We start from the raw sequence: 24,287 nt of genomic DNA on the forward strand, positions 1-24,287 counted from the left end.
GAGGCTGGAGAGGACAGAGGGGGCTTTAGTGTGAGGTCAGTAGATTAAATTTGATAGAGTGTTTGGAGGGGTGGAGGCGGGCACACAGAGGCTTGAGATGAGAAGAAATAGGCTGTTAACAGAGGCATTCTTTCTAAAAACAACTGAATGATAACAAAAGAGGAAATAACATGTTTCTGACAAGAGATTCTGGGCCAGGAAGAAAGAGACTGGTATATGAATAAAGCCAGGTTCAGGGAAGGATTGATTAGAAGTTGCCAATGGCTAGAGTGATAGTCTAATTTTTCTAATTTATGTTTCTCATTACTCAAAATCCCTTTTAAAAATCTGGCATCCTTTTATCACTAAGCCTTATAGTCTTAGTTCTTCCTCAGAGTATTTCTCAGGACTCCAGTGTATACACATCCAGCCTCCACTGATTTCAGGCAGGGGCCCTGGAGTCTTTACTGGACCATTATCTGTTATTGCTTCTCCCAGATAACTACCATGAGTGTAGCTACCAGGTTACAAGACTTGAAGATGCCAAAGTGCCCAAGAACATGAGCCTCATGGCAACCTAACTTCAGCCTGTTACAATTTTCTATGAACTCACATTTGCAAAAAGTTTAAAAGCTGTACAGCTCCATAATAATCTATGCACTAACTACCCTAGTTAGTGAGATTCTCTTTAACAGGAAGTATCTATCCTCTATAAATCAATCATTCAGCTGCTAATGGTTATTCCTATGGATCTGGTCTGCCTGAAGAAGTGTACAACACATTGGACAATAAACTACTCAGATGGGAGTGCACAGAATAGCCATACTTGCTATCATGTGGCAGTACCATATAGCAGTTAGGATGCCTAGATTCAAATCCTGCCCCTTCTCCTACTGCCTACAGGACCTGGGAAAGCTACTGAACCTCTCTCAGACTATTTCCTTATCTGTGAGATGGAGATAATAACAAATCTTCTTTCATAGGGTTATTATGAAAAATAAGTAAGTTGATATAAGTAAATTGCTCTAGCCATGATACCCAGTAGTTAATAATGTTCAAAAACATTGTTTGAGTCAGAATGGTGTTCTTCCTCAGTCTGTGATGGGAATCTAATAATCCAACAAATCTTTCTCAAGGACCACAGTTACTTTGAGGTAGACATTTTGCATTGGAAAATCTAGGGGCTCTTTGGGATTTTTAGTGCCAAAATCAGTCCACTAGATTGCATAGATCAGCCCCTCCTTCAGCAAGAAGGGAAACAGCAAGAACAATCACAGCTGTGGAAGAGCAAGGTGCAGAAACAATATTAGCCACTCCCTTTTTCTCTCGTGTTAGCAATAAATGCAGGCCAAGTCCTTGCTGTACTTCAGAAGCCTGTGCAAAAATATTTCTTTGCAACTAATCAAGAACAGGGAGACACTTCTGACAATTTTGCTTGGGAATTTAAGATATCACAATGGGACTTGCAAAATAAGAGGCAGTATAGCAGCTTGAATATCCATCTCTCACGCTGTTTCCTCACTCAAAATTTCCTTCGTCAAATAATGTGTTGTGGTAACAAATCTTTTCCTTAATTTACTGAGGTTTTCAGTGGAGGGAGCTTCAGGAAACTTCCCGCCCTTGGGATGATCCAGTAGATTTTTCTGGAATACTTAACACAACTCAACCACATGGTAAAGAGCTTAACTGTACTCTTCAATAAACTTACTGACCATGCTAAGAAATAGCAATATTTCTTCCACAGATTCTATGGCTAATTCTCTCGTTTCTACTAAATTTGAAAGTAAAATAGTTCATTGAAAGCTAGACCATCATTCTTCAAGCAGAAAGAGAAAATTAATTTAAAGATAATTAGTTTGAAAGGCTTCCACTCTCACAGACCACCTGAGTCAAGAAACATTGATATTACCCAAACTGTCAAGTTCATGAAGAAACAAGAGCTGGCAGGCATTATGGACAGTGGTCACTGAGATAAAGGCTGTGGACTTTAATTAACACAATTTTGAAGTGAGGCACTGTGGCACTGTGGCACAGAATTGGAGACAGAATTTTCCAGAACAAATGGCTTGTTTTGAGAAGTATAGACCTGTATCACTTCTGAGACCTCTAAGTTTTCATTCCAGAATTCTCAATTTCTGTTTTATGAGAAGGGAAACCTAGAAAGTATAAAGGATGAGATAGTCACAGAGTGGCCACTGCTTTAGATTATTTGTGGTATAGAAAGTTTCTAGAAAGGAAACACAAAACCCCAAACTCATTCTTGGTTGGTAAGTACTGTGAAGACAAAAATTTTCTGCTTTTTAATTTTTTTCTCTAAATTAATCACTGTTCAATTCCATTTTTAGAGTCTCTGACTCTTAAATAGTGACTTTTTAAGTCAATCAATTTTAGTCCATTCATAAAAGCAAGCAGGCAAGATGAAAGGTATTCACTAAATCTTTCAAGAGGAAGTACCTGGATGTTTGGATCTCAAATGCAATCTCCTCTAAAATTCACAATGGAAAAAAATGCCCTTTAGAGTCTAGGTTAGCTTGAAAAGGAGTTTCTACCAAGGGTACAGATCTCCATTTACTATTTTCTTGTTTCTCAGTAAAATAGGAAATAAATTTTCTTTCTTAGGAAATAAAATGAAAAATGGCAAAAACTTATTTCACATGCTCCAGTGTCATTCCTGTTTCCCAGAGGAAGGCAGAGCAATAAGAGCATCTGGAAACCAAACCAGGAGATGACATATTTGTTGTCCAAACCTTTCTTTGAAAAGTAGGAACATAAGACATAAGAAAAGTCATGCATGAGCACTCTGGTTGCTCATGGCAACCTGAGCTGCACATGGCAACCCACCTTTGCTTGGATGTCCAGGTGGCCTTCCATGGGGGAAGAGTGATCATACACATGGTAAATGGAGTTAATACAGTAAAGCCAATATAAACACTGATGTTTTATCTTCTGACAGCATATGAATGTGCAAGCATTAAGTTATAGGAGAAAAGGGGCTAATTTTAGATTTGTTCCTAGCCCTCTCCATGTGAATGGTGTCGCTGTGAGCCCAGCAATGAAGTTCACTGTGTTGTAGCAGACTGCGCAGTTCCTGAGTGTGTCAACCCAGTCTATGAACCAGAACAATGTTGTCCTGTCTGCAAAAATGGTAAGACCGTACTGCATTAGCTTTCAAAGAGGCGTTAGTGCAAAATACAGATATTCCACCACTGCACACCATGCAATGCAAAAGCCCTCTAAGATCTGCCTGTGGTTTTTCAATGTGGGCATGGCCAATTAATATTTTTATCCCATCTTAAAGTGAAAATAAGCCAGCAATGGGTGAATCGTGAAGCTTTCCATCTAGAGAATTAAAGCTCTTATGAGCTGACTTTGTTGTGGTCCCTATTATTTTTTGTTGATCTATATGGAGAATTTTGGAAAGAACGCAGTACCATCTTTTTATAGTGACTGAATTTCTCTCTTGTGGAGGCTATGAAGCAGTTCCTAGTGTATAACCCAGGATAGAGAGTAGGATAAATGCCAGGTATTTTGCTTTGGGCATAGATAAGACTTTAGGCTTAAAGTTATCAAAGAATTACAGAATTCAATTACTCATACACTTAAGTTGAAGTAAGGAAGACTAGAAAGTTTAGGGCTTTTATTCTAGGTTTTTATTACAATGGAAACCTGCTCTCAGAGTAATTGCTATAGAGGGGAACTTGGCTTATAAGTTTATGGGTTCCTTTTGGCCCTCATAGGATGGAGAGGTTGAAATGACTATGGCATGCCAATCACCCAAAATTCAGGTGAGGCTGCAGAGAAGACAATGCAATGCCATTAACCCAGGACAGCATATCAGCAAAGCCAAAATCACACTCTTGCTACTGGTCATATACCAACCAAAAAATAAAGCTTCCCTGTGTAACATTCCACAAATGCCCCCACTTGGCATTAATATATGCTTGAAAAAGTAGTTCTAACTCTTAATTAAGCTGAGGTCACTGTAATGCTGAATCCCTATGCCCTTCCTTGAATTAGCAGCTCTCATCTTCTCTATTACACATTTTTTTTGTCCAGAATTTGGCATTATGTGAGGTCACCTACTAATCTTTTTCTATTGCAGAATTATAATTTGTGAAAAGAGGTATCAGGTTATTTAGCCAAAGAAAAAACACAAGCAACTCTGATTGTTTTTATAATACTTGTAGTGTTTTGGTATCTTCTCAAATGACTTATAAAGAACCCTTATGACATTTCTTCAGGCACAGTTTTTATTATTTCTGATTGTGTAAATCTCTTGAGTCTACTATTACTGCACACTGGGCTTCTCTTTTTCTTCTTATCCCTCTCATCCAACTGACATGTGTCATAGTGCCCATCTCTCTGACTTAGAAGGTGGAGATAAATATCCTCCTGAAGTTCAAGCCGATCTAATATATGCAAAGATATCAAATTTAAGACTTTATATTTTTAAAAGGATATTGAAGAAACTGGAAAAGATACAGGGAAGAAAAATTAGATGATTTAATGGTTGAAAAATAGGACCTATGAGGACAGACTGAAGGAGTTTGCATAATTTGTCCTGGAAAAGAGAAGGCTCCAGGGAGACCTAACTGTCCTAAAGTATATGAATCGTTAGTCTAAAGTAGAAGAGCACCTGTTATTTTTCATTTTCTCCAAGGACAGAAGGAAGAAAAAATCAGCTACCTAATCAATCTTTAAAACTAAGATTGACAAGTCTTTGACTAAAGACCATTGTTTTCTAGAAGCAACTGTCTAAACAGGTCCTTGAGGATCTTGTCTTCCCTGGAAGGCCCTGGTTGGCTATGTTACACATTTAGGGTAAACAAAACTATACTGAAAGTTGAAAACTCTCATCTGGACATACTCAGAATACTCAGAGAATTAAAGCATGCTAGACTGTATATTTAGAATACAGGTTTTACACATGCATCTGCCACGTCATCCTAGGTACTCCCCACCCAAACCAATAGTATATCCAGAGTTGATGTCTGTGTCAAATGTTAAATCAGCCACTACAAACTAGTTACACTGGATTTTATGTCACCCAAGATTATCCTATTTCTGTCACATGCCAGAGTAGAAATCTGTCCTAGAATGAAACTCTCTTTGTACAAAAATATATAATGAATGAACTTTAATTGTTCGATTAATTAGGTAATTAATTAGTAACCCATTAGTATTCCTGAAAAACATATGTTGAGAAAATAAAATATATTAGTTAGGTTTTCCAATTTTTTGTTCATGAAGCACTACAAAACAACCACTTCTGTTTCCTTTTGCCATTTCCAAGCAAACTCTTTTCTTTTTTAAATAAGGAAAATTAACCTGAATTAAAATTAGCCCAAAGACTAATTCTGAATTTAATATAACATTATGACATGTTATCTTTTTTATTATTAAATGCCACTAATTAGTCACTTATGCCCCAAAAGTAAAGTATAATCATTGTCAAAGAAGAGCATATTGAGGACTGCTGGAGAATCCTTATGACCACGTACCAGTATTTTTGAGTGAACAGACTGAGCCCCAATGCTTGCTGACTCTCATTCTTAGTTCAGAAAACAGAAACAGATGACCCATGTGCAGAAGAGCCAGGCGGGAAATAGATGTTTACTCTGACAGAATATAACTAGAACAATTTCTTAAATTTCCAACACATGATAAGACTATCTTATTCTAAATGACAAGATTCATTTGCCCAGTATAGTGTAAACTATTTTTAAAGTATTGTACTATTTTCTTAGATTTTGAAAAAAAAAACAACAAGAAGATAAACATCTACCCTCAGGATTCAAGGTAGAGGCAATAGATCCTAGTTTGTAAACAGTCCTATAATATTTTCTATATTTTCTTAAATCTTCATAAATGTTGAAAAAATTTAGTTTGCACAAATGCAGACTATCTTGGCTGCCAAACTCTTTCTTCATACTAAGGTTGATTTTTCCGCCTTCCTGAATTATAACTTGCCAAGAGCAAGAGACATTAAAGATATAAAATGAAAGTTTAAAGCAATAGAATCTACCACAAACAGTATTCAGCTAATATCAAAATCTTTGTTCTCAGATTAGAGCAAGAAAAAAAAAGGAAGTACAATGATATATATGTAGGTATATGAAGTTTTCCCAGAAAACAGTAGTTTACCAATAAAAATGTAACAATTTCCCTTACAAATAAGTATTTTTAATATTATAAAGTGCAAGGTAATCTGATCCCTAGATAAATAATGATAGCCTCTTTATTCTCCATAATATAATTTGTAAGAATAAATATAAAGACTTATACTTCTAAAATTTTTCTCTAATGATGTAAAAAAAAAGAAAGAAAATTTTTAATTTCTTGGTCTCAATGGTTACCTCAAGCAAGATTTTCCAGTGGTTATCAATAAATATAGCCAAGCCATTAAAAATACTCCATTCTTAATTAAAGTTAGTTTAGCACCAAGAAAAGTCTATTAATTTAGTCTGAATAAAATACAATAGAAACGTTAAGGAAAGATGTGAATGGCTGGGCATACACAAAACAGGAGGAGAAGGAGGAAAGTAATTTTTTATTTGGAGAGGATTATGGTGATTGAAATAGGAATTTATTGTTTTAAACAATTTTATTAAGCATCTGCTTCTCCCTTCTCTATACATCTTCATGAGCTAGCAATCCAAATGCTTTCCTGAAAGATCTAACATTTCTAGATTGTTTTTCTTCCTCCAAGATTGTGTTACTTTGGCCTATCTTTCAGCTCCAGTCCTCTCCATGGGAATTAATATTCTTTATGTTTTTTTGTTTTTATAATATGAAAAATAGATTAGCACAGCACCTACTTAAAGAAAATATTTCTATTTTGGAGTGTCATGTAAATATTTGAAATATTCGGTAACTGACCATTCATTTAACTAGTGAAGTATTTGATCATTAGATCATCCAAATGACTAACTGCATTTTTTTTTACATTTCATCTGTCAGTACATCAGTGAGTTCTCTGTTTTCGTTGGAATATATAGTCAGTCATTATTCATGGTTCGGAAAAAAAGTCACTTCATGAAAAATTGAAATAGAGAGGAACCACCCACAAAATCCTCCATGCACATTAAGTGAGGAGTTTTCATATCCTTTTCAACTAAACTGAAGGTGTCATAAGCCCTGTTCAAATATTTAATTTCATATCCCTTACTCTCTTCCAGTTTAGTAGTGGTACAAATAAAGAAGGAAATAGACTAGCCAAAAGGTAAATGGAAAGAAGACAGCAAAGTGATGGGAAGTGCACAAATAAGAGAGAGGACTTTAGAGCCATCCAACGCCTTCTAAAGGTGCTTGGGTAAAACGCTGCTTTGTGTTGACACATATAATATACAAAGAGCCCCTTGAAATAAATAAGAGAAAAAAATAATTCCACAGGGAAGAAAATAGGAAAAGGGTATACAAAGAAAATTCAGAGAAGAAAACCAAATGTCTAATAAATATATGAAAATACACTTAACCTCACAAGGGATCAGGGTGATAGAAATTAAAACAATGAGATACTAATATTGCATTGATAATAATTTGAGATTGATGATACCTCAAATCAGCAAAGATACTAAGAGTTGAGAAAATGTTGGAACAACTTTTAAGAAATTTGAAGTCAGCAGTTCTACTTTTTGTACTTTGTCCCACATTCATGCACTAAATTTCCACTGCATTTTAAGAGCATAAAGGTCAGAGAAAGGTAATAGTACTTCAATGGAGTAGTGAAAATATATTGCAGCCTTTAAAAAGATCCTACTAACATTTTTCACTGCTGTGTAAAATAAGCAAGGAGTGTATAGTAGACTACAAATATTTTATACATAATATAGTAATGTGTTCTATATATAATTTGTACATTTTAAGTGATATGTAAGACATTTTTATTTTTAACTGATATATAATTTTAAATAGATAGATATTACATTTATATGTACATAGGAAAAGAGCCAAGTGTGGATACACAATAGAATATTAACAATGATTCAATGATTACTTTTAGGGAATAAAAGTGTGAAGGTAAAAGTAGGGGAGACAAGAGTTAATCTCTTTAAAATATTAAATCTTTACAGGTTGATAATAAAAACAGCAGAAAAGTACACAAACAGGCAGTTCGCAAACAAAATACAAATGTTCAAAAAATATAAAAATTATTCAACCTCACTAACAAATTTGCTTTTTATTGTTTAAACCCTTCTTTATTATGTTTGTATGTAGCATAGGGAAAGTTCTGTAAGAACACATGCCAAATTTTTAACAGTGATCCAGTGATCAGAAGAGTAATTAAAGAGTAGAAGTGAGAAGGTAGAAGCAGAGAACTTTGACTTTTTATTTCATGGGCCTCTTTACTGAATGAATTTTCAAAAAACTATTTTTTATAAGTTAAAAGGTTTTACCAAACCTTTAAAGAAAAGATAATTCTAATGTCATTTAAGCTCTTCCAGAGGAGAGACAAGAACAGTTTTTTTCTGAAGTACAATACTGATACAAACCAAAGATTACAAACTAAGAAAAAGTAATGGGGATCTATTAAAATACAAAATCCCCTATCATATATTATATCACCCAATGGGTCTAGAGCAGCATTCTTCAATCAATCACATGAACCTTTCTGCCACAAAATATATGATAATTATACTAAGGAGATGGAATAAATATAGAGTCTCCCATCGTCTCAGGTCAGGTTTTAATCTCAGCTGAGTTTTAGTATCAAAATTGTGAAAAGACGTTGGGTTTTCAGAGACTGTGGGAAAGGGATTGTATATTTGTGTTAGCAAACAGAATTTAGCAGTAGGTTAAAATAATTGTGCATTCTGACAAAGTGGAGTTTACAAAGATAGTTCAAAATTAGGAACTCTATATTAATATAATTTATCCTATTACTTACTAAATTCAAGACAAAATCATATTATTTCTATATAAATATACACACACATATATAAAGATGACTAAAACTCTTGATAAAATAAGACTAAGTGGATATAAAATATATTTACCTCAGCCCCAAAGACAGAATCATGCTTAATAGGTACACATTAAAGGCATTCTTGATAAAGTCAGGAACAAGACACGGCTGTCCACTATTATTCAAAATTTCAGATTGTAGATATGAACTAGCTAGTATAATTAGAAAAGAAAGAATTCAGAGGAGAAAAATTGGGAGCCAAAAGACTAAAAACTGCTATAACGAAAATTTAGTAATATAGCAGAGTACAAAATGAGAATACAGAGCTCTCTCTCTCTCTCTCTATATATATATGTATAGGTATGTATATTATGAAAATTAATTTGTGGCATTGGTACATGATGCAGAGATATCAATGGAATATAAGAAACTTCATAAACAGACCTAACATACATGTGAAAATTGATACATGATAGATAAAATAGCATTTCAAATCAATGGGGGAAAGTTAATTTGTAGAAGAAATGGTGTTGGGACAACTGGATAGTTGTCTGAAAAAAATAATTTTAAAGTCCTACATTATTTCATAATTCAAGAAAACTTTCAATTCAACAAAGATTTAAATATAAGCTATTTTCCCAAACAGTACAAGAAGAAAACCTAGACATTTGATTTTTAATCCTGAAGTTGCTAGATTTTAAAAACAAACAAAAAATCTCCACAAAGCAAACAAAACACCACTGTAAACAAATAAAAAACTAAGGGAAAAATAATCTTATATCGCAAAGGGTTAATGTCTCTCATAGATAAAGATCTCTTTGAAATTAATAAGGAAAAAGATCAATAACTCAATCTTAAAAATGGGCAAAGGACTTCAAAAGTTACTCCACAAAAAACAAAATTTCCTAAAACATACAAAAAATTGCTAAAAGGAAAATGCAAATTAAAATTTGATGCCAGTTTTTTACTTATGGATTGGCCAAATATCCTATAATTTAATAATCTACTTTGTTGTTGATACCTGTGGTAAAACAGGCAGTCTTTCACATCACTGGTGAATGTATGAATTGGTACAATCCCCATGGAAGGAAATTTGACAATATATGTCAAAATTAAAGTACATATATCTTTTATCTCAGCAATTCCACTTCTATTTACAGATGTGTGAAATGACAAATAATGTTGTTCATCTTCTATGTTGTACTTCAGGTTTACTACTAATAAAGAATAATCAGAAAATTTGTAAAAAATAACTATAGATATAAATTTCTTTTTAACATGCTATTAGTTGATAGTCAAAAAAGAGATAATTTCTTTCTTTAAATACTCAAATATTTTTATTGATTTATAATTTTATTAGCTTCTATTTACCTTTATGTTTTTCATCTCATATAATATATTTTAAACTAACTTCAAATGGCTCAAAACTGTGAAACTAATAGAAATCTACTCAGAATCAACAGATAATAGGCTACTTAAAAACATTAAAATAGATATTAATGTGTGGAGGATATATATATAGAGAGAGAGAGAGAGATTAAAAAGTCACAAAACCTTACTAAGAACTATTTTTTAAAATAGTAAGGAGCCATAACTGATTTCTAAATGTGAAAACTGAAATTTGTTAGAATGCTATTTTTCTAATGATAAATGGAAATCTATCAAAATTTCCACGTAATGTAATTATCTTCTGTAAGTTGGCAAAAGTTGGAAAATTTAAATACATGAAAAAGAATGTACTTGGTGGGCTTCCCTCGTGGCGCAGTGGTTGGGAATCCGCCTGCCAGTGCAGGGGACGCGGGTTCGATCCCTGGTCCTGGAAGATCTCACAGGCCACGGGGCAGCTAGGCCCGTGCACCACAGCTAACTGCTGAGCCCATGTGCCACAGCTACTGAAGCCCGCACGCGCCTAGAGCTGGAGCTCCGCAACAAGAGAAGCCACCACAATGAGAAGCACATGCACCACAACGAAGAGCAGCCCCCGCTCACAGGAACTAGAGAAGGCCCCCGCGCAGCAACGAAGACCCAACGCAGCCAAAAATAAACAAATAAATTAATTAAAAAAAAAAAAAAGAATGTACTTGGTAAGTTTGGGGAATTCAATCTACCAGATATATTAAAATAATATGTAAAGGTATAATAGTTTTAAACAGTGTGATAGTGGAACAAAAATAAATCGATAAATAGAACAGAAAATCAGAAAGTAATTCACATTTGTATCACAATTTAGCATACAATTAAGGTGACATCCAAGTATCTGATGAAAGAATGTGTTATTCTAAAAATAAAGGTTAATCATTTTTTACAAAAGTGAAATTACATTCCTGTATTACCCATTATACAAAAGTAACTATCAGTTGGATTAAAGATCTAAATCTAAAAAATGAGATCATAAAGAGATTTGTTTTTAACGTAAACATTAGCTTACTCTTAGGATCAGGATGGTTTTCCTAAACATAAATGCAAACAAAGAATTTATAAAAGGAAAAATTAAAATTCAAATTAGATAACATATAATTTTATCCTTAAATTTCTTAATAAATTAACTTTGGAAAGGTAAGATGCAACAGGCACTCTCAAGCACTACTGATGAGAGTATAAACCAATATATCTTCTCTGAAGGGCAGTAAAAGTGTGTGGCCCTTTGATCCAGCAATGTGGCTTCTAGAAATTGATCAAAAATAATCAGATAAGAATATAAAGATGTTATATAGAGAGGTATTTATTACAGAGTTGTTTATAATAGCAAAACCTTGGAAAACCTGAAACCTAAATATTTGACAATAAGGAGGTTGTTTAAAAAACCATAGTATATCTACATGGACTAACTACTAAAAAATTATTACAAATGATGTCATGGAAAAAAAATTAAGGACATCACAAAAAACAAACAAACAAAAATGCATGTTCAGAGTATATTATTAAATTAAACTAGTAGGCCAGAAAGCACTATTTTTAAAATAATTTTGTTAAAAAGAAAATGTATGTATAGAAAAACACTGGAAGAAAATACTTCAAAATGTTAATGGCACATAACTCTGAATAGTAGTAGGCTAATGAATGATTTTTACCTTTTTTCCCTTTGCTAGCCCCTAGTTTCTAAATTTCCTACAACAAATCTGCATCATCCCTGTGATTTAAAATTACTATTTAAAGGAGAAAATAGAAAAATTCTTTAAAAAGATAATGTAAAAATTTTTCTATTTTTATGATTTAATAATCAATGACGTGCCACTTATTAGAAATTGCACTGATTCCTTGTTATAATTTGTACTCCATAATTAATTAACCAACTAATAATTCTACCACTTGACTTTCAAATCCTTTAACTGTGAGATTCTTTGCAAAGAATTTGGAAAACATCATTGCCCATTTTATGTACCTATTAGGGTAATTGTTAAAATATTCACTTAATCTATGCATTTACATTTTCATGAAGTTATTTTGCAAACTCAGACTTTTAAGTTTGAAAATTAGATGCAAGTCTTTCACCTTAATTTGATATTTTCTCATTTCCTCTTAGGGAGACAATTAGTAACAAATGAAACACAGACATTAAACAAACACACTGAAGATGAAAAATTTTCTGGCACTTGCACATATCCATTGGCTACAGAGCCCCTGAAATAGTTTGTGATGAAAGCATACCCTATGAAGGGCAGTTTCAAAGCCTGCATTTCATTGACTTCATAACTGAAAGTCAGAATTATCATATTCGTATAAAGTAGATGTCAAAACAGAGTAATTATAAATAGCTATTTTAATGAGCCACAATTTCCTATTGCTTTCATAAAGCTTCCTCCAAAGTATGAAAGGAAATATTTTTATTTATGTTGTCTTAAACCAACAGGATTCCCTCTCAATTCATCAGCAAATTAGATTTCAAAAAGATTATTTTACAAAGTTGACACAATGAAAATTAATGCCACATTCATTTCCTGCTAATTGCATCTCTACTTAATTATCGGGGCCCCCAAGTCCTTCAGAAAATGAAGGGAAGAAGGCCAACATCTGCAAAAATGAGAACTTTTCTCTTTTTTCTCCTCAACATATAGAAAATGCTTAGGGACTATTTTTTCCCTATGTAATCATCTAGAATGTTGGGTCTGGTCCTCCCACAAAGCACACACTGCTAGTTGAGAAGAGACATGTTAAGAAGTAGACCTCACTCCTTCGAGTGCCACGTAGTACTTTGATGTTCAGCGCACCACCCCAAAGGGAGCCTAAGGGCCCCGAAGAAGGGTAATGCACACACATGTACTGAATGTCTCATTCTTACACATTCAGATAACCTCACAGATAATCTGGTTCAAAAACAGTAGCTTGGCAGAGGGTTGAATACATCTCCCCAAACTGCCCGTGCATTTCTATTCTTAACCCAACCTTCTCTCTTATTCTTGAGCCTCTCTTCAACTATGTTTTTATAGAATAGTGCTGACTTCTGGATTGTATACAGTAATCTCTATAAAACACCTCTGAACTGTGGATGATGGCAAAAGGGCAATTGGGCTCACTAACATATTTATAGTTGGATGCCCCTCAAATGAGAAAAGGGAAATGGGAAGTTCTTGCATGCATACTTATTTTGCTTACACTAGCTTCATTTGTACAATCCTTAGGAGTTGGATTTGATTCTAAGATTTAATTGAATGGGGTGGGGTCTGACGGGAAAGCCAAGGCATTTGGTCTTGCCAAGTCTTATCTAAGGGAGGCTTGAGTCGTTGGCGTGGGAGAGCCTCCCTGAGGGAGCAACACAGCTGCCCGTGTCAGGGCTATGGAGCTGCCACTCCATAACGACCCCCAAGCTCTTCCTCACACAGTCCAGGCATCCGTGTAGCACTCAGAGGCACCCAGAGACCAATGGGTCACTACCGATGATGAGGGCACAAAGTAAGGCAGAGTTTCCCTTCATCCAAACCTCCTTCCTGAGGTAGGCACGTTAGAAAGTTGCATTCCCTCCTTTACCTCATGTCTTTGCCATGTAGAAACTCAGGCTTTTCAGATGCAGGAAAAACCACGTCCATCCACTGGCACCCCTTTTCCCCTTCACTAATTACTAATGTAAACCTTGTGCAGTCAGACAAAAACAAAACAAGGCTGCCATGCAAATTGTGTTCCCTGATCTGCTTTGAATTTGAATGTCTTCAAAAGCACTGGGCAAGATAAGCCTGGGGGGCCTCGAGGAAGGTATTGCTCTATCTTCCTCAGAAGTTTCAGAGGTCTGAAGCAAGAGCATCTAACAGACTCATCTCTGAGGCACAGATTCCCTTTCTTACAGATAAGACCAAACTTCTTGGGATTCTACATCCCACGTCACTGGTAAAGACGGGATCCAAAATTCTGGGTCCTCTTGAAAAGATCCTAACACCTCCCTGGCCAGCAGTCACAGCCTCAGCCTCATCGTCGGGCTTGAGGCACTTAGGACTGATTTCTCCCTGCTTAGCTCAGACCCCACCAGCAGCCCAGGACCACTAGGTCACCCCTCATCCCCGGGACTCTGATCTCCATATGGTGCTATGAGCTGAGAGGTAACACCCCAAGTCACCACTTTCCAGTCCTGGCCCCTGATTTTTAGTTCTCCATCACACTTACTGCCACCTGAATAGTACATATTTTACTTATTTAGTTGCTTGTCTCCCCTGCTCACAGAAGTACAAAGTTCGTGCAAAGATTTTTGTCTCTTTTGTTCACTGTTGTATTCCCACTACCTACAACACATTGTAGGTGCAAATATATGTTTGTGAATAAATGAGTGAATGCACACCTGTATTGTGCCTTTGGAAGAGCCAAAATTAAATAAGAAAATTGATTCTTTGAGTTCTTTTAGCTTCTCTTTTGAAAAGTCTCAGTCTTCTATTTCACAGAGAAGAGCTTTCAAATGGAGAGCTTAGGAGGCATTGTGTGGTGGGAAGGAGGGTGCTTATCAGATTTTTTTCCTAATTAAGTTTGCTTTAATTTACCACTAGGATTAGTGGTACATACATTGATAGGAGGTGTATCAAGGTGATCTAGTAGAGACAGACTGGTTTCCAGGGGAAACTGAGTCAGCTTGATATTTTACTGCTTTATAACCTTGCTAGGGACACCTAAATCTTCTGTTTCTTAAGAAATGACTGCATGTAATGTATGAGTCACTTCAGTGCAAAATTAATGTAATGCTTTAGCCAGTATTATCTACAATGATGTATTTCATCTAACAATAGGGATTGGACTATTTACGAGTTAAGGAAGCCTCGAGCATTGACTGAATATGTGATTTGTCAGTATTTGGTAAACAGAGTCAGAAAATGGGACTTGATATTAGGGCAGAGGGAGAACTGATTGCAGGGGATAATATTTAATTTTAGAAATCAAACTGTGCAACCGAAAAAGATATCAGAAATATGGCATAAAACAGGGACAAAGGAAACTTGCTAACCAATATCTTTTCTGGCATATAGTGATTGGGAAACTCTCTAAGGATGGCTGAGGCTGAGGTAGGAAGCCCTTGCAGTAAGACCTCTGATGTTTAAATGTAGCTCTGAGCTGCTTCAAATCAAACTATCAGAAACGTTAAACCTCTTTTGAAACATATTTATGGTTGGATGCCCCTCAATTGAGAAAAAGAGAATGGGAAGTTCCTGCATGCATAATTATTTTGCTTACACTAGCTTCACTTGTACAAGGTGATGGCAAATAGCAGCCATAAATGCTGCTGCTGGTCAGGGTAGTAACTAGCCAGGCCTGAGTCCTCTCCTCCTTTCACCCATCACTTTTATGCATTCTGCAGAAAGGTCCATAAAGCAACACACCTGCCTTCTGGAAGACTAAGCTCAGTTCGTTTCCAACATCATTAAATAACAAAATAGTTGGCAGTGTTGTATCCAAATCTTAAAAGCCTGCTCACTCCAACTTGCTGTGTTGGGATTTAAAACAGAGGTAAGATGCAGGGCACTAGGGGCTGATGGCCTGTGTTTAAGATGTGGGATTCTCAGTGTCTGTTTTATCCTACCCGCTTTGATTTGATTTGATGATTTCTTTAAGAATGGAGATAGATGACAGTAAGCAGCAGCAAAGGAAGAAAACTGCAGTGTAGAGGAGGGCACGCGAGCCTCTCAAGCCAGGTGGATGGCAAAAAACTTAACTGGATTCTGTTTTAACTCCCAGTAAATGCAATAGTCAGATCCCTAAGCTCAGTGAAGTAATCAGCCACCATGCAATGTCATCTGAGATGTACTGAAAACTGTTCAACCCATCAAAAATAGTGCCCCTTCTAGCCCGCCAACGTACATGTCCACATACACATTCGTACATACTTTCATGCTCATAATTTCTTTTATTTTTAAAATTTTCATAATTAATGTCACTAAAAACTTGAGAAAAATAGCTAGTACATCAGGTATTAATGATACCAATTAAGTTACATATATTTTTCTTGGGTTTATCAGATGACTAGATCATCAAACATAGGCCCAGTTAGTTTAAATGTGAGGAAGAGTAAACCCGGGATAACAGGGAGACCCTAGGAAGGTACTGGACCAGAGAAAGAGAGAACGCCTGACACAGGTGCCTTTAGGATGAGAGAGGGAGCCATGAACGCTGGGAGTTTGAAATGAACTGACATGTCTGCTGATGGTGCATGTTGAGGGAAATAGTTGCCTTTTTCATATGTTTCCTCAATGACTGATCTAATAATAATAATTAACCTAACTACTAAGAGTAGCAGTAGCTTTCATTTATTGCAGGGGAGAAAACTGAGACTAAAGTATATAAATTACCGTCAGATATACAGCTGGGATTTGAACCATGCTCTATCCAACTTCAAAGCCATAGTGTCTAACCAGTTGTTCTCAAAGTAGCCCTGGGCCAGCAACATCACCATTATCTAGAAACTAGTCAGAAATGCACATTTCTGAGCCCATTCCAAATCTACAGAATCAGAAATTCTGGGAGTGGGACCCAACATTCTGTGCCTTAACAAGCCTTCTAGGTGATTCTGATGCTCAAAGTTTGAGAACCATGGACTTCTTCACAGGTGTCTGTTAGGAAGTCTGTTCTCTTTCAAATAAAGGATGTGTGTGTTGGGGGAAGCTAGGGGAGTAAAAGGTGAATAATTGTTAGTCAGTGGTATCGGAGACAATGTTATACCAGGACAAGAAGTAAGACAAGTCTGGAAAGGAAGGGTTAGACACAAAATGCCCTGGAGTCAAAGCAAGGCTTTGACTTAGAGTTGGAGAGGATCCAGGAATGGTAAACCCCAATAGGGGCAAAGGCAGGTCCCCCAGGCCCTAGAAGTGATGTAGGTGGGACATACCAGGAAGATGATATTCAAGGTAAGCTGTCAAGAATGGTCACACCCAAAGAGATTTCTTAATAACAAAGCCGTGATCATTGAGAATGAAATTCAACTGATTTTTAAAGGCAGCAACAGTCACTAAGGAAGGCACAGTAATGAAAGGAAAGGCAACGTGAGATACTGATCTACTATGAAGTGATTGTTTCAAGCAAATTATTTTCTGAATTTAAGTTATGATAACAATTAACATTTTATAAGTCATAAATATATTTAAGAATATTTTAATCCCTTTAAATAGCTGTGTCAAGGTCTAATTGACATAAAATGAACTCCACATTTTTTAAGTGGACAATTTGATGTTTTGACATATGTATACCTGTGAAACTATTATTATAGTTGGGAAAGTGCCCATACCTGTCACTCCCAAAACTTTCCTCATGTTCCTTTGTAATCCTTCCCTTTAGCTTTTCTCTGCCCCATCCCATCCCAGGCAACCTCTGTTCTGCTGTCATTATACATAAATTTGCATTTCTTAGAACTTGGTATACATGTAATTGTTCAATATGTACTCTCTTGTCTGAATTCTTTCATTCAGCATGATTATTTTGAAATTCATCCATGTAGCATGTATCCTAGTTCATTCCTTCTTTATTTCCGAATGGTACTCAATTATATAGATATACCACCATATAATTTATCCATTCACTTGTTGATGGACATTGGACTGTTTCCAGTTTTTGATTATTACAAATAAAGCTGTCAAACATTCTCGCACAAGTCTTTTTATGGATATATGCTTTATTTTCTATTGTGAAAATACCTAGAAGTGGAATACTAGATCATATGGTATGTGTATATTTCACTATTTTTTCTTTAATGCCAAACTATTTCAGAGTGGCTGTATTATTTGAAATTTCCATCAAAAATGTGTGAGAATGCCAATTCCTGTACCTGTCACCAGTGCTTGGGATCATCAGTCCTGTTTAATTTTGGCTACTCTAATAGAAGTGTATTATTATTCTATTATGGTTTTAAATTGCATTTTTCTAATGCCTAGTGATGTTGAGCATCTTTTCATATGCTAATTTTCCATCTGTATATCTGTTTTAGAGAAATGTCTGTTCAAATCATTTGCCAATTTTTAAAAGTTGGGTTTTTGTTTCTGTATTATTGAGTTTCCAGAGTTCTTTATATGTTCTAGAGACAAGTTCTTTATTAGACATATGATTTGCAAATATTTTCTTCCAGTCTGTGGTATGTCTTTTCATCCCCTTAACAGTGTCATTTGAAGAGCAAAAGTTTTTAATTATGACAAATTCCAATTTATAAGTGTTTTCTTTTATAAATTTTGCTTTTAGTGTTGAAGAAATCTTGGCCTAACCCAGAGTCAAAAGTATTTTTCCTGTTTTCTTCTAGAAATATTTTAGATTTGACATTTAGCATGATGATGCATTTTGCATTATACTGTGAATATGATGCAAGGAATTGAAGTTTTGTTTTTTTTTTTAATATGGATATCCAGTTGTTTTAATACCATTTGTTAAAAAGACTGTTTTTTCTCCACTGAACTGTATTTGTACATTTGCTAAAAATCAGTTGTCTATTTATGCCTATATACATTTTCATCTATTTCTGAACTCTCCATTCTGTTCCAGTAAGGTTATTTTGGCTATTCTAGTTCCTTTGCATTTCTTCCTGAATTTTAGTATCAGTTTATCAGTTTCTACAAAAGAAAAAGTCTGTTTTGATTGGCATTACGTTGAATGTTTTACATCAATTTGAGGAGAATTGACATTTTATCAGTATTGAGTCTCCCAATTTATGAACATGATATGTCTATTTATTTCTTTAATTTCTCTCAGCAGTGTTTTGGTCAGTTTTATTCCAAAGTATTTTATTTTTTTAATGCTACTGTAGTTAGTATACATTTTTTTAAATCTTATTATTTGCTAATATATAGAAATAAAATTGATAGTTGTATATGGATTTTGGATCCTGAAACATTGTTAAACTCAATTATTAAATCTAGTTGGTTTTTTTTTTTTTTTTTTGTAGATTCCATTGGAATTTCTACGTAGACAAGCACGTTACCAGCAAAGACAGACAGTTCCATTCCTTTCTTACCAATCTGAATGCCTTTTAGTTCTCTTTTTCTATCTTATTACACTTGCTAGAATATCTTATACGGTATTGAATAGAAGTGCTAAAACCATATATCCTTGTGCTTTCCAGATATGGAATAAAACTCAGTCTTCCCCAATTAAATATGTTTATTTCACAGATGTCTATATCAGGCTGAGGAACTCCCTTTCTATTCCTACTTTGCCAAGAGATTTTATCAGGGATGGAGACTGAGTTTTGTTAAGAGTTTTTCAGTATCTATAGAGATGATCATGTGATTTTCTTTTATAATTATAAATATAGTGAATTACATTGATTATTTTTAAATATTAAGCCAACCTTCCATTTCTAAGATAAACTTCATTTGGTCATGAAGTACTATCCTTTTTAAATGTTGTTGGATTTTATTTGCTAAATTTGTGTTTAAATTTTTTTTATATAAGTTTATGAGGCATATTAATCGGTAGATTTCTGTTCTTATAATGTCTTTGTTAGGTTTGGGTATCAACGTATTGCTGACCACATAGAAGTTAGGAAAATAGTCTCTCTTTTTAATTTTCTGGAAAAGTTTGTGTAGAATTAGTACTAATTTTCCCTTATATGTTTGGCAGAATTCACCAATGACTTATGAAGTTTTATGAGCTGCAGGTTTCTCTGAGGAAAAGTTTTTAACACAAATTTATTTAATAGATGTAGGGTGATTGGGTTATTTCATCTTGAGTTATCATTGGAAATTTGTGTCTTCAAGGAACATACCATTTCATCTAAGTTTCTGAATTTGTAATCGTAAGATTGTTAATATTCCTTTAGAATTCTTTAATATCTTCAAATTCTGTAGGTATTTCATCTTTCTTATTTCTGATATTGATAATTTATCCTTTCTACTTTTTTTCTGATTAGTCTAGTTAAATGTTTATCAATTTTATTTTCTCAAAAAACCAACTTTGGGGTTCATTGATTTTCTCTAATATTTCCTCTCTTATATTTCATTGATATCTGTTCTACTCATTGTTTCCTTTCTTCTACTTACTTTGGGTTTAATTTGCTCTTCTTTTTCTAATTTCTTAAGGTAGGATCTGACATAATAAATTTGATACCTTTCTCCTTTCCTAATATAGGTTTCTATAAACACCCCAAGCTCTACTTCAGCATCACCTGCCAATTTTCATATGTTGTGTTCACACATTTATTAAATTTAGAATACTTCCTGATGTTCTTTTTAATTTTTTCTCTGAATCATAGGTTATCTAGAATGTGTTAATTTGTTTCCAAATATTGGATATTTCCCAGGAATCTATGTTATTGATTTCAGACTTAATTTCACACAGATGAAAGAACATGTATTTATTACTCAATTTTTTAAATTTTTAATGAGACCTGATTTATGGCCAAGAATACATTCTATCTTGGAAATATTCCATGTGTGCCTGTAAAGAATATATATTCTGCTGTTTTTGAGTATGGATTCTATAGCTATTAATTAAGCCAAGTTGATTAATAGTGTTAAGTCTTTCATACTCTTATTGCTATTCTGTCTAGTTTGTTCTATTAATTATTGAGAGAGGGGTATTGAAACCTCTGACTATACTTGGACTTGTCTATTTCTTCTAGCAGTTTTATCAGCTTTGTTACATATACTTTGAAACTTTTGTGTATCAATATTTAGGATTTATTATGACTTCTTCATAAACAGACTTCTTTCTACTTATTAAATGACATTCTTCATGCCTTTATATTCTTCGCTCAGTAATCTACTTTGTGCTGACATTAATATAGCTTATCCAGCTTCCTTTTGTTTAGTGTTAGATGCTGAGTCTTTGAAGTCCTTTTCTTGTAAGCAGAATAAGATTGGGTGTTGCTTTTTAATCCAATCTGATCATCATTAGTGGTCTATAGAATTCTTGGTTGATGAGTTTGGGGTGTTTTTTTCCCAGTACTTTGAAGATGTTGCTCCACTGTATTTTCCCTTGCATTTTTTGTTCGGACAAGCTGTCAGCTGTTATCTTTATTCCTGTGAACACGTTTCCCTCCAACCCCACCCCCTCACCACTTTTAAGATTTTCTCTTTACCACTGTTTTTGTGCAATGTGATTATTATATATCTCGACATAGTTTTCTTAGTGTTTCTTATGCTTGTGCTTCAATAACTCCTGTGGATTTACAGTTTCGTCCAAATTTGGAAAATTTTCAGCCTTTATTTCTTCAAATATTTTTTTGCTGTCCCCTACCTTTGGGAACCCGAATTAAACATGTATTAGGCTGCCAAAAATTGTTTCACACATCATGCTCTCTTCACCTTTTCTGATTCTCCATTCTGTTTGATTTTCATTTTGTACAGCTTCTACTGTTACGTCTTAAAACTTACTAATCTTTTCTTCTGCATTATCTAATCTGACAATAACCATATGTAGTATATTCGCACTTCGTACTTTTCATCTCTAGAGGGTAGATTTTTTTTGTTGTTGGTTTTGGTTTTGCATTCCTGGCTTCAACTTTTTTTTTTTTTTCAATATATGGAAAAAAGTTATAACTTATTTTTTCCTGCTTATTCTAATATGTGTTAGCTCTAGATCCTTTTCGTTTTTCTTTCTCTTGTTATTGAAATGTCAGACATTGTAAATTTTACTTTGTTAAGTGCTGGACATTTTGCATTTCTATAAATATTTTTGAGATTTGCTGCAGTACAAAGTTAAGTTACTTGGAAATATTTTCTTCCTTTTACATCTGGCTTTTAAGAATTGTTCAGCAGGACCAGAACAGTGCTTAGTCCAGGACTAATTATTTCCCTACTAAGGTAAAAACTACTGACTACTGGACTCAATACCCTGCTAATCATATGATTTTTCAGTCTGGCTGGTGGGGATGGTACTTTTCCCAGCCCTACTCCTTATTAGTTCTTTCCCTGCCTTGGGTAGTTTCCTCACATGCATACACTGACCAGTACTCAGCTGAATGCTTGAGGGAAACCATCTGCAGGTCTCTGGAGTTCTGTCTCTGGGCAGCTGTCCCCTCACCAGTACTCTGTCCTGCAAACTCAAGGTACCTTGGTCTCCACAAAACCTTAGCTCTGTTTCCTCAACACTGGGAGTCACCTGGGTTTCACTACCCAGCACCATGAACTAGAAACTCCCAAGGCAGAAACATAGGGCAATCATAGAACTCCCCTTATTTGCTTCCCTTTTTTCAGGGGTAACTGTCCTTCTTTGCCCAATATCCAGTGTCTTGAAAATGATTGTTTCACATACTGTATTTGTTTTTCATGATTTCTAGTGGGGGTGTAAATCTTCTCAATTACTCTACCTTGGACATAACTGGAAGAGCATAGTTTAATTTCATAACTTGTATTTTTCAACAGAGACCCACGCTTGTACAATCTCTACCTGTCACAACAGTGCTGAGCAATTCATAGTTAAACAAATTAAAATAGTAATATCCATTGCCCTCTCAATAACTGCCAAATGGTTGTCACTCAATAAATAATGAGTACCTACTACGTCTTAGCCATTTTGCTAGATAGTTTACACAAATTATTTCTATTCTTAATAACACATTATGACGTTTTACCTCTTTTTTTATTTTACCTCTTATGTAAATGAGGGAAATTAGGTTTAGGGATGTGAAATAATGCGCCAGATACCCAGTAAGTGATGTATTTAGCTTTCAAATTCAGATGATTCTGATTCCAAGGACTTTTCACTTTCCGTAGTACTGTGGTTATCATTTACCATAAAATAGAAATAGGACATTTAATAATGGATTATCTAATTGTGCTTTCCAGCTGAGGATATTAAAACATTTCTAACTTACCACCTTAAAAGATTTAGCTGACTAGTAGAATTTTAAAAGAGATTTTCTGTAGATCAGCAGGGAAAGAAAATTTATGTTGCAAGAATGAAAGTGATAAAATGAAAAGAATATAAAGTGGGTAATTTTGTTACTCAGATTAATGCCAAACACTAAGAACAAGAATTTGTAGTAGAAGAGAAGGAGGCCCAGAGATTCAGAAATCTGAAGGAAGCCTCAGAAGAGGAAACTGCTCCATTTGACAAACCACCAGAGTACATGGTTGCTGACTCAGCAATAAAACTGTTGGACTTTTTAGAAGCTGTATTATTTTGGTGGCTTACAAACCCCTTCTTAGATGTTGAAGATATGAGCTTTTAAAAACTTAATATTACCAAGTTAAACTTCGTTAAAGGTATCCAATTTTTTCTGACTTAAAAGTATTACCAAAGAATCATGTTCTTTTTATTGAAAGACACTCTCAGATCTTGGTTTAAATATTTTAAATAAATAAAATTTTAATAAATATTTTCAGTACAAAATATAACGATTTTTAAAACATCTATGTTACTGTAACTATTACAAAGCATCAAATGATTGCATTTTACTACTGAATTACCCAATGATGAAAAGTACACAAAATACGGTAAAGCTAAGAAAACCCCATACATTTTGTGCTAATGATGCTATCAAAGAGTCAGGAATGACCAGTTAGCTCCAATGTAACCAATGCAGTCAAGTACAACCCTACATGAGAAGTGGGTCTGCTTCAGAGTCATACTTCCTCACTAAAAGCTCTTAAAGTATCATGGGTACAATGTATATGAGAGTATGAAAAGAAAATGTATATAGCATTTGAGATCTCTATTTCCTCAGGGAAAACTGAAAGCAAAATATCACCTTGGAAGGTATTAGGACACAATAATAAATTTTCTAAAACTACTCTTTATTCATTTCAACTTCTTAAAATTTCCTACATTGAAGTAAAATGTAAACTTTGACTATTTCATTCTTGTTGAAGAGAGACCTAAGAAAAAATCTTGGCTGTACAAATGAATACTCATGATATGATTACTTTTCTTTGTAGCATGGTTGTAAAGAATAGAAATGGAGCTGATTTTCCCTATGTCTCAGCATTCTTCAAGCATCCAAGGAACTTAGAGCTAAATCCTTTAGAGGGAAAAGAAACTCTAATACCTTTAAACAGGGTTTGACTTAAAAAAA

General features: G+C 34.5%; 1 protein-coding gene and 1 long non-coding RNA gene across 2 annotated transcripts in view; one reads left to right on the forward strand and one right to left on the reverse strand.

Annotated features, from left to right (window-relative positions):
• LOC133100531 (uncharacterized) overlaps positions 1 to 24,287 on the reverse strand; it is a 232,872-nt gene that overhangs the window by 53,970 nt on the left and 154,615 nt on the right. The gene's annotated exons all lie outside the window — the stretch shown is intronic.
• VWC2L (von Willebrand factor C domain containing 2 like) overlaps positions 1 to 24,287 on the forward strand; it is a 154,891-nt gene that overhangs the window by 19,630 nt on the left and 110,974 nt on the right. Inside the window, exon 2 of the mRNA XM_061204710.1 lies at positions 2,995 to 3,124. Within this exon, the coding sequence (XP_061060693.1) occupies positions 2,995 to 3,124 (130 nt within the window). The remainder of the gene's footprint in view (positions 1 to 2,994; positions 3,125 to 24,287) is intronic.

Source organism: Eubalaena glacialis, chromosome 1 (assembly GCF_028564815.1).
Source record: "Eubalaena glacialis isolate mEubGla1 chromosome 1, mEubGla1.1.hap2.+ XY, whole genome shotgun sequence".
NCBI lineage: Eukaryota > Metazoa > Chordata > Mammalia > Artiodactyla > Balaenidae > Eubalaena > Eubalaena glacialis.